This window comes from Colobus angolensis, unplaced genomic scaffold (assembly GCF_000951035.1).
Source record: "Colobus angolensis palliatus isolate OR3802 unplaced genomic scaffold, Cang.pa_1.0 Scaffold235, whole genome shotgun sequence".
In the NCBI taxonomy this organism is placed as follows: domain Eukaryota; kingdom Metazoa; phylum Chordata; class Mammalia; order Primates; family Cercopithecidae; genus Colobus; species Colobus angolensis.
The window spans coordinates 5,120,390-5,132,647 of NW_012115544.1; the positions used below are offsets into that span (position 1 = coordinate 5,120,390).

The following is a 12,258-nucleotide window of genomic DNA, read 5'->3' on the forward strand; positions in this document are numbered from 1 at the left end:
AAAAAGAAAGAAAGAAAGAAAGAAAAGAAAAAGAAAAAAGAAAGAAGCCGTGGGAAAATGGCATTATTTTGTATCCATTAAAATGTTAATATCTGGTCATATTTGAAAAGTGGGTACATAGAAATAGCCTTCTAATGTTGCTTGGTGAAACTGGATTGAGAGCTGGGTTTCAGAGCAAGTCTGCTGGTCATTGTCTTAAACAGAGCCTACTCATCATCCGCAGGGATCCTCATTTTCCTACAAAGTAAATCTATCCTGATCTTGGCAGCCCCGCCGTGCACATTACTCATCGGAGCCTAGGCATGTACTATTACAGAACACTCCATGTCTTCATTGATGTTAAATTTACGTGTCCTATTTCTCTAACTAGATTGTAAGCCCTTTATGGGAACAAATTAGGAAATATGCATCCACGTATCCCTCTCCTAACATATAAACTTCATACTGATAATTCCTAAGCAAAAGAATAGAAATGGAAAGCGGGATCATTTTGCATTGAGAAGAGAAGATTGAGAATAACAGTGTTATTCAAGTGCAGGGAGCATTCTTTATATGAATTCGATATGCCTATAGGCTGTACGTGAGCAAAGTTTCTTAAACTTCCCATGCCTCATTTCTTCATTTGTAAACTGGACTACTCAGAGCATTGTTATAAGGGTTAAATGGGTTAATATACATCAAATGCTTAGAATATGGTCTGGCACATAGTGATTGCTTAGATAAAGAACAGCTATTATTATTAAACATGTATATTCATATATATGATGGCAAGCTTCCTACTAAAAAACTGGGTTTAAAAAGCATCATCAAAGAAACAGTTATGAAACACTGAAATAGATAAAGAAATTTATAAAACTGCGTTAAATCTATTTTGAAAGAACAAGCAAGAAAAATTCCTGTCTGCAATAATTTATGAGTGATCCAATTGACTGGAAGAAAATAAGTGCCTCTAAAAAAAAGCAATATGTGTTCACTGTAAAACAAACACATAAAAAGCAACTCAAGCAGTACTAAGATGCAGAAAGTAGAAATTCTCAGTCCTCTTGCCCAATTTCACATATAATATTTAAGACTTTTTTCATTTCTTTTTTTAAGATGAAGTCTCGCTCTGTTGCCTAGGCTGGAATACAGTGGTACGATCTTGGCTCACTGCAATCTCTGCCTCCTGGGTTCAAGCAATTCTCTTGCCTCAGCCTCCTGAGTAGCTGGGATCACAGGTGTGTGCCACCATACCTGGTTAATTTTTGCATTTTTAGTAGAGATGGGTTTTCACCATGTTGACTAAGCTGGTCTTGAACTCCTGACCTCAAGCGATCCACCCGACTTAGCCTCCCAAAGTGCTGGGATTACAGGCGTGAGCCACCACACCCGGCCACTCTCCTCATTTCTATACCATGCATTTTCCTACCTTTTGTTTTTGTTATTTTAATAAAAATGGGATCATACTATACAGAATGTTCTTAACGTGCTTAACTTATATTTAAAGTTCCTTTCAACATCTTGGCAGATTCTTTAGCATGTTAAGAAATTACAAAAATAGTCTTGCAATTGTTTGATTTTTCTGGTACCATCATCTGAAACAAACAACTGGAAAATGTTGAGGAAATTAAAACATAAATTTTAATTAAATTTCTTTTTCTGCACATAGACTAATTTTGCCTGTTTTATCCAACCTCTTGTACTTAGGAGTTAAATTTTGAGAAATCAGTTAAATTAAGAAATCTGACTTACAAAGAAATGGAGAAATTCTATAGTTGTTTTCCTAGACTTACATATCTGTATTTCCTAGACTTACATATCTGTATTTTATTCAGATATTGCTGTATTTTCATTAAATATTCCTGTTAGTATTTGAATACAGAAAACTGTTCTTGGAGATTTAACAGTGTTGGCTTTTCTTCATGGTTCTGGGGTCTAGAAGGTTTTGGACTTTCCGCCTCCTGGAGCCTAAATTCTGTTCCCTTCCTTCCATTGTGTTCCCTTCCTTTTGTCAGCCCTAGCAATACAATAACCGAGAGGAAATTTAAAAAATGAATCATCACTCCTTAAACTCCCATCTCTAACCAAATTGAATTGTGACCCTTAGTATGAAAACGTTATTTTAGGAATTATTTTATATAACAATATATATTATCTTTTGAAACACTGCAAACTAAGCGAAGAGCAGCAACAGGAGATCCAACCCATCTGCTAGAACTATTTCCAGTCAGAAACTTCAGCTTCTTCCAAGGTGTTGCAGCAAGCTTGATGGAGAACTCTAATGCTTCCATATAATATAATGTACTGGCTATCTTTGAAGGTTTTCTTTTTTTTTAGTCCTTTAAGAGAAGATCTATGAGTCTACTATTATAAAGCCTCAAAATAACAGTAAAATATTTGAAGAGTAATGAAATTTAGTTTTGCTTTCTAAAAGCAAACCTAAAGAAAACTTTCTGCTGCAGACTAAATGTTTGTGTCTCCCCAAATTCCTGTGTTGAACTCCTAACACCCAATATAATGGTATTAAGAGGTAGGGCCTTTGGGAGGTGATTTGGTCCCAAGGGAAGAGCCATCTTGAATGGGATTAATGCCCTTATAAAAAGACATCAGAAAGCTTGTTTTCTCTCCCTTTACTCTCCACCATGTGAGGATATCATGAGAAGATGGACATCTGCAAACCAGGAAGTGGGCCCTCCACAGACACAAAGTGTAGGTGCCCTGATCTTGGCCTTGGGAAGTCCAGAACTGTGAAAGTCCAGTCTCCAGAACTGTGAGAAATAAATTTCTGTTGTCTAAGCCACCCAGTCTATGGAATTTGTTATAGCAGCCCAAACTAAGACGCTCTCCTAATAAGTATTAATAATAACAGTAACAACAACAATGATAAAATAATAATCCATCCTTTCCCCTGAGCACCTTCTAAGTGTCCTACACTTTAAGGGTCTTTAAAGGTTTTCTCATTCAATCATAACAATCCTGAAAAGCAGCTATAATTATCTCCATTTTGCAAATTAAGAAAACAGAAGTTCAGGGGGGCCAAATAGCTAGAACAGAATTCTTCGGAATTGATTCCTCAGGAAAACTTTCTGTCAATCTTCCAAGCTCCTCCCAAGTTGTTAAGGCCCCTACAAGAACATAACTGAATTCACTCCAGGACTCTTTTTAACGTTTCACAACTATGGCTGATGAGCAACTTCAAGGAAAATTAAAGAATGGAAGAAAGGCAGTCAGGCGCACAGCTATTTCCCTGCTTCAAGTTGGAAGACAGTAGCAGATGTAGTGAAAGAGAGGGTTGGCTCTAGAATTGAATTCGCCTTGGTGTGAGTCTCAGCTCCAATCATTTTTAACTAGGTCACGTGGGGCAAGTTATTTAGCCACTCTGTGCCTTAGTTTCTTCGTATGTCAAATGGGATTATAAAACCTGCCTCTTAGATTGTTATCAAGACCATGTGTCCAGTGTTGAAGAAATGGTAGTCATTCAATGTTATCCATTTCATTTGCACTCTCTTCTTGCATGTCACAAAATTTTTTTTCCTCAATCAGAACTGTTTGTTGGAATACAGATGAATATATTTGCTGGGGCTGGTTCCAACAAAAGCTAGAGGACTGTCAGGAACACAAAAGAAACTTTTGCCTCGTGTGGGAGGTTGGAATGCATGACTTCAGAAGTCCGATCCAACTCTAATTTCTCTGAATTGTGATCAAGCACTTTCTGAAAACTAAACACAAGAAATCCTGCATGGACTTGACACCTGGAGAATGCCATCCTTTCTCAGTGGCTCATGAGACGGGTGACCTTGCTTAGGTTATTTGGCCAGTGATAAATTACAAGGAGCCTCTTGGCAAATGTAGCCAAACAACATCAGAAAAGGACTTGGGCACAGGAGAAAGAAGCCATGGAGTAGTAAATCCTTTAACATCTAATTGGCATGTGAAGGAGAGGCATCAACAATATAAACAAATAAAGCTGAATGAATTACCTAATCTCCACTTCATAATTAGGCTAAAAACCACATGACCCTAGTATTCCGCAGCCCCCACAAAGCCAATCTGAAGAAATATCTCTTTCTTGTTACCATTCTAGGATTGGGAAAAGTCTTGCCTTTAGGTTCATAAATCATGGTCAAAATAAGAACAATTAAGGAAAGATACATGAAAATAAACATCCAGAGTCGAGGATTAGTAGAAAAATTAGAGATGTGTGTATCAAAATATTTTGAACACTACACGTTTTCATCACATCCCATGGTACTCCAGCAAATCCACCAGTGCCAGACAGACTCCAGATCCACACCAACAAAGCCTCAAGATTCCTGTCACCGTGCTGCATAAATTCCTTTATCTCGGGACCAAAGTGGATATAAAGAAGTTCCAGTTACTGAATCTCAGGATAGTTTTCTTCTGTCCTTTTAACAGAGGAGGCGGGAATGGACACAATAGCTGCTTAAAAAACAATTTTAAAAATAAGGTTATGTTGTCATTCGTTCCTCATTTGTAGGGCAAACCATTGGTAAAGCATGAGTAGTCTGATTTTAGGTTTCTGACTTAATAAGCTGGTTGTAGTAACTTAGCTTTTCTGTTCCACATTTTGTCATATAATGAAGAAAAGACTAAATATTATGATCTCAAAACTAGCAAACATTCTGAATCTGAGACAGTTGTGAACAGGTAAACAATGTACATTTTGGCTATTTAAACTGATTTAGAAATAGATAGCTATTCCTTCCGTATGTTGAAGAGGTTTCTGCTCTTTCATGTTTATTGCACTGTTCACAACAGCCAAGATATGAAATCAACCCAAGTTTCCATTAATGGATGAATGGATAAAGAAAATGTGGTATACATGTACACAATGGTATACTATTCAGCATAAAAACAAAACAAAATCCTGTCGTTTGTGACAATATGAATGACCCTAGAGGACACCATGTAAAGTGAAATAAGCCAAGCACAAAAGGACAAATACTGCATGATCTCACTTGTATGTGGGGAATCTGAAAAAGCTGATCTTACAGAAGTAGAGAATAGAACAGTGGTTAACAGAGGCTGGGGAAAAGAAGGCAGGAGGGAAGGATGGGGAGAGGTTGGTCAACAGGTACAAAGTTACAGTTAGATAGCAGGAATAAGTTCTGGTGTTCTATTACATAATAGGGTGACTACGGTCAATAATAATATATTGTATACTTCAAAATAGCTAGAAGAGGGGATTTTGAATGTTCTCACCACAAAGAAATGATGAATCTTTGAGGTGATAGATATGCTAATTGCCCTGACTGATCATTACACAATGTATTTATGTATCAAAACATCACACTTTACCCCAGAAAAATGGACAATTATGTGTCAATTAACATAAAACTTTAAAAATAGCTATTTCTATATTTTACCCTGAATATATTTAGTTAAGAAGTGCAAATTCTCTGCTTTCACTTTTTACATTTCTGAATTTGAAGTTGTTTTTATTCCACTAAGCATTTGTTATGTTTGCAATTTAAAAACAAAATAAAATATTCTGCTTCTATTTACAAATTTGGTTTTAAAATTTCACAGGGCCATTTTGCCTGGTTATCTGGATATTTGAAATTCTTATTCAGATTTATCTCATTCGATGTCAAGGGAAATACTGATTCTAGAATTTTCTGGATATGTTTATATTTGTTTGGATACTTCTCATAAATCATATACTGGGGTTCAGTTTTCATATAAGATTAGAATACTTAGGCCAAGTCTTCTGTTACTTCACTGTGATTTTCCTTGTCTCTTTCCAAACATAGGTTCCCACAACTGCAGACAAACTGATGATGATAAACCAGCATAACAGGTTTCAACAACTTTCTTCAATACAAAGTTTTTGTATTGAAACCTAATACGAGCCTCTTTTAAGGAATTTTTCCAGACCAAAGGTTGATGACTGACAATAAAGGCAAAGCATTCCCACTTAATTTTACCCAACACATCAGGCCCTAAAAGCCGGGGGTGGGAACAGGGAAAAAACTAATAGACAAATATAAATAAAAACTACTTCATGTAGAAACAACTGACTTATCCATAATCAAATCCCACATCTGCCTTAGAAAACCCTGGTAGATTCTTGCCTTTTTTTTCAGTTTAAGACTCTCTTACTAATTTTTACAGCAAATCCTTTTAGCAGATGTCTGGTAATGTGATCAGTATTTGGGTTTAAGAAGATGACGACAACCTTTTGAGATCCTGTAACCACATTGTTACATCATGTGTAATAAAACCAATAATACTGACATTTTCTCCTTAAGGTATTAACTCTCATCTACCTGAAGATAACCAAGATAATCTCTTGAGGTCCTCGCTAACACTATTTTTCCTTGATTCTATTTAATCAACATCTTCACAGGTGTTTGAGTGGTAGATATAAAAATTAGTGAATTGGGCAGGCGCGGTGGCTCACGCCTGTAATCCCAGCACTTTGGGAGGCTGAGGCGGGTGGATCACGAGGTGAGGAGATCGAGATCAAGACCATCCTGGCTAACAAGGTGAAACCATCTCTACCAAAAAAATACAAAAAAAAAAAAAACAAAAAAAAACCAGAAAAAAATTAGCTGGGCGTGGTGGTGGGCACCTGTAGTCCCAGCTACTCAGGAGGCTGAGTCAGGAGAATGGCGAGAACCCAGGAGGCGGAGCTTGCAGTGAGCTGAGATCGCACCACTGTACTCCAGCCTGGGCAAGAGAGCAAGACTCCGTCTCAAAAAAAAAAAATTAGTGAATTGGTTAGGCTGGGCGCAATGGCTCAGGCCTGTAACCCCAGCCCTTGAGAGGCTGAGGCGGGTGGATCACTTGAGCTCAGGAGTTTGAGACTAGCTGGGCAACATGGCAAAACCCTGTCTCTATAAAAAATACAAAACAAATTAGCCTGGCGTGGTGGCACGCACCTGCAGTCACAGCTACTCAGGAAGCTGAGGTGGGAGGATCACCTGAGTCCAGGGAGGTTGAGGCTGCAGTGAGCCATGATCATGGCACTGCACTCCAGCCTGGGCAACGGAGTGAGAACCGATCTCAAAAAAAAAAAAAAAAAAAAAAAAAAATAGTGAATTAATGCCTCAAAAGGAAAAAAAAAAATCAGTGAATGTATTTCTAGCCTAGTAATTGGGCTAGTGCTGCAACTTGGCCTGGTGCTTCAGCTTGTTCATATCATGACACACCTGCAAATTAATGCATTTGTCTGACACACTGGGTTAAGTGGATGAAGCTGTTTGGGGCTAGAAGTTACTAGCTGGACATGAGAAGATAGGTGCTCAGGAAGTCTCAGGCCCCACTTGGCTATCTTACCCTAGGGCTGAGGGGCTCAGCATCTTGAAGCTAACAAGTAGCTCATTCTCGGCACACTGGTTCAGAAGTTTAGTCTAGCCCATCAGTACTCTGAGTATTTGCCCCATAAAGCAAGCAGGTAACCAACACCAAATTCAGACAAATCTGCTGGACTGTTTTCCCAAAGAGTCAATCAGTCACTGGCAATTATCATCAAACTACCAGATTTAAAGTGTGTGTGTGTGTGTGTTTGCATGGCAGGTGGGGGGTGTTCTGGGTGAATTCTACCCTCTCTTTCAGCTCCCACTCTCACTTAGGAAGGACTTCTCTTTAGTATCAAATTAAGAGAAAGTGCTATGAAGCATAAAAGATGTAATAGACACAGATTCTGCCCTCAAGGAAACCTCTGTCCTTGGAGATGAAGGAGACATTTACATAAATATGTACTTGTTGAATGAATAAAAAAATTTGCAGAATCAGGTTAAAAGTGACACTTTTCAGAAAAAAGAGCTATAAAAAATTGCAGTGGAAATGGGGCAGGAAAAGTTTCCCTCTGGATAGGTTAAAGAAGTCATAGGAGAGAAAAGCACTGATACCAACTTTTTTTTTTTTTTTGGAAACAGGGTCTTGCTCTGTCACCCAGGCTGGAGTGCTCAAGAAATCTTCCTGCTTCAGCCTCCCCAGCAGCTGGGACCACAGGTCCCAGGGTCTCTACACCTGGTGGCAGAGACAGGGTCTCACTATGTTGTCCCGGTCAGTTCTCAAATTCCTGGGGTAAAACAATCCTCCTACCTCAGCCTCCCAAAGTGCTGGGATTACAGATGTGAGCCAACATGCCCAGGCCAATACCAACATATTGAAAGGGGCCTCTATGGCACTCAAGTATCCACCCAAAAGAAAGGAAGTAAAATATCTGACAATTTAAAATTTACAGTTTGTAAGCAAAACTCTGCTTTACAAAAAGGTGGAGTTGGGGGCAATGGGAAGATGAAGGTTGGAATTATAATTAAAATGCAATTTTACAAAAGTTATGTAGAGGGTTTTTATTGCTTTTTTCACCCCTCATTGCATCAGATCATTGAAAGCCTAAGTAATGTTACCCCCTTTAAAACAACCCACTTCGCCTACAGAAAAGCGATTCTGGGTCACATACCAGTTCCTGCCATCACCTTTCAATTGTCAGCTTAGACATTTTCTTTCCCAAAGGAAGCTTTGGCCTATTACCAATGTCAGGAGTTTAGTAAGTGGTGTGGTATCCCACAGAATCCTATAACCTGCTTTGGTGAAGTCTGTTTCCGTTTTACCCAATCAACGGGTCTGAAAATAGCTGGCCCTTTTGCGGCTCTGAATTCCACTAAATGCTTGAGAAATTCACATAGTCACTCTCTGCTCCTGAAGCTGACAGGGCTTAAAAGTCATTGTTGGGAAGCTGGGCCAGGGCAACCCCATCTCTTCTTGAAAGAAAAATGTCCTATAGTCTTTCCTATCTGTCACCAGCGAATAAGGAGCCTCTGCCTCTCAGCGTCCTCAGACAGGGGATGAGAGTAAAATAAAAGAAATCCTGCTCTGAAAAATACTTTAACTAGAGGTACACTGTGGAAAATCATAGTTTTGACATTAGTATTAAATTATCACACAAAAAAGATCAATTATCCCAAAGACAGGCATTTAAAAAACTGAAGTCTAGAAAGTTGCCCTCCTGTGTGTACCTGTTTATGTCTTATTACTGGGACTGCAATGATGTGGCTTTGAAGAACTTTGCCAAGCATTTTTTCATCAATCTCATGAGGAGAGGCAACAAGCTGAGAAACCAATGAAGCAGAAGAACCAACAAGGTGGCAGAATCTTCCTTTAGGGTACTAAGATGCCAGACTGTGACATCTGGCAGAGTGTGCTGAACGCAACGGAGTGTGTGTGACCCTTGGAAAAAGGCAAGAATCTGACTCTACTGGAACTGTGCAAACTGGCCACTGACAAAAACGATCCCCACTTGTGTGACTTCAGGGAGATGTGCTGCTGGAATGATGAAGCGAAATCCATCAAAGAATTGGGTGACCATGTAACCAACTTATTCGGGCCCCCGAATCTGGTATCTTTTGGCCAAGCACACTCTGGGAGATAGTCATGACAAGAGCTAAGCCTTAGGCTGGCTTCCCCATAACCACAGGGTGACGTCCCCAGTCACCAAAGCAGTGCCTACAGGTAGGGGTTAATTTTACCCATTGTATAAATTGTAGAAAAACTTCCACTTAAATTCTTTCATTTGTAATATTCCTTAACATAAAATAATTCAGTACCCCAAAGAACAAAATAGAACTGAGTGCTACCTGCCATCAAAGAAGAAGAACTTCCCCCGTCCGTTCTTTTCTCCATGAACAAAGTTCCCCTCAAATCTGTCTGTGGAGGAGTAGGTGACTGTGCAGAACCCGTGCGGTAATCCGTCATCATCCAGGTGTCCTGGAGAAAGGGAACCACAAGGCAAACCTTAACATCATCAGTGGTCCTCCCATCTGACATCTAAGCATTCAGATGCTGCAAGACAAGTCCCCTGCCCAACTCCCCTCCAGCTGCCAAAGGGTCCCCTCCCTGGCACGAAAGGACAGTCAGCGTGCAAAGGTTTCTCACCTCATCAGCACCAGCAGTACCAAATTGATTCTTACATACACTTTGTGAACTGATAGGTCCAGAACAGACTTAGACACATTCCAGAATATGAACTTTAAATAAGCTTGCTTTTTACCTGGAACTGAGAGTCATTATCAGTAATATCCTCTGCAGGGCATGTCACAATTTACCAAGTACTCTCCCGAGAGTCCTCATATTTGGAATTGATGCCTCCAATCTCTCATGCTTAACTGAAGTGTGGTTGAGATTCCACTGTTTTATAGTCAATTGCCACATACGCAGTCATTGGAATAAATTATCTAATTCTAGAACATTAAGTATGCAACATGATTTTATATATCATTCTATAATACGATGTGGAGGACTGCTAGCCAGTCTGAAAATCTCACTGTTATTGTTATATTCACATGAAGGACACAGTCATATCTTTAAAACTGCCCTAAGAGTTATACAGCTCCTTGTACAAACACAGAAACCTGGAGTCCTTCTCACCTTAAACTTAAGCTTAACCTTAAACCTACTGTTTTACTTTACAAAATCTTCAGCTTTGAATGTTTAGTAATAACCTTATCATATACCTTCTACCATTGTGTGCCAGAGGGCTTGTATTTTAAATGGAGCCAGAGTATACACACGGCCATTTAAGCAATGATTGTGAATATCAGCAGAAGTTATTACATGGACCTTTAAGTCACTGGTTCTTCCTAGGTCAAAGATCGGTATAATTTAATATTGACATTTAAAGTCAATGTTTACACTTTTTATTACTATCTACATGTTTTACAAAACCCAGGAATCACCTTATTGGTGTCTTCCCAATCATTCTGGTGAGCTGATTTTGCAGAGGTAGGTGAAAATGGAGGCAGTAGTTAGCCTACTGGCTTTTTCTTGGGGTAACAACCTGGGCCATGGAGAGAAAAGGCATGAAAACATTAGACACTGTGTCTAATGCAGGGACATTAAACATTGAAATGTAGCTTCCAGATGGCTCACAGACATAAAAGGAAACACAAACCATACTACCACAATGAAATATTTAGTCTCCTAAAATAATTTATTCTAACATGATAAAGGAATATTAGCCCTTGGAAAAGATGGTAAGTACACACTCTCATAAAGAATAAATATGCGGCCGGCTGTGGTGGCTCACGCCTATAATCCCAGTACTTTGGGAGGCTGAGGCGGGTGGATCACCCGAGGTCCGGAGTTTGAGACCAGCCTGGCCAACACAATGAAACCCTGTCTCTACTAAAAATACAAAAAATCAGCCAGGCATGGTGGTGGTCGTCTGTAATCCCAGCTACTCAGGAGGCTGAGGCAGGATAATCGCTTGAACCCAGGAAGCAGAGGTTGCAGTGAGCCAAGATTGTGCCACTGCACTCCAGCCTCGGCAACAAGAGCGAAACTCTATCTCAACAACAACAACAAAAAGAATAAATATGCTCTTTATTTGTATTATTAATTACATAAACATAAAATAGCTGCAAACAAATACAGTGTTTTATTGCTACCTCTGACTCTGTATACAATGGGTTACCAAGAACATCTTACAATAAGACACATCTACTTAAATAAATCATAATCAGTATGAATCCCTTCCTCTTAACACAAAAGAGGAAAGGACCAGGAAATTAATGGTCAGAAGGGAACTAGGCCTTAATTGCTTTCTTCTCGCTCAAAAACTAACTGTACATGACATAAATTCAGTGACATTTGAGTCATATGAAATCACTTGGACAATTATTTTCTAAATATCTGATGCCATTTCTCTCATTGAAATAAATTAAATTTACTTTTCTCTTTTCATTAAAAAAAGCCACTCAGTGTATTGCTAAGAGTTTTTTTTAGTGAAATATTGTTGCGATCAAGTTAAATTTAGGCATATAAATTCAGTGTCCTACTTTTGATTTAGGTATTAATATCCAAATAATCAGTTTAGCCTCATACTAGAGCATTTATTAACTTGTTGAAAATGCTTTCATCATAGAAAACAGTTCACATATTTCAGAGTTTTAAAAGCTTATGTTTGATAAAATTTGTTATTCCACTTTAGATTGAGAGAATTACCATAAATCTGAACACTAAGGAAAAAGTTTCCAATATAAATTAATTTCCACTTTCCTTCAGCCCTGTCCTATTTCTGAATAAAACACTGAAGGTGCACCCTCAGCAATGGAATTTAGATATTAGGGAAAATTGAAAGTGTCATATAATATACTGCAAGCCCTTGGAGCATAGTACTGATCCCAGTTGAGATGACAACAAAAATGTCAACTCCATTCCATGAAGAATCTTTCTTTCCTTCCTTCCTTCCTTCCTTCCTTCCTTCCTTCCTTCCTTCCTTCCTTCCTTCCTTCCTTCCTTCTTTCCTTC

At 38.8% G+C, this 12,258-nt stretch overlaps 1 protein-coding gene across 2 annotated transcripts in view; it reads right to left on the minus strand.

The window, feature by feature from the left end:
- SETD7 (SET domain containing (lysine methyltransferase) 7) overlaps positions 1-12,258 on the minus strand; it is a 68,215-nt gene that overhangs the window by 48,419 nt on the left and 7,538 nt on the right. For both annotated transcript variants that reach the window (XM_011944661.1, XM_011944660.1), the window contains exon 2: positions 9,588-9,717. In XM_011944661.1, the coding sequence (XP_011800051.1) occupies positions 9,588-9,717 (130 nt within the window). The remainder of the gene's footprint in view (positions 1-9,587; positions 9,718-12,258) is intronic.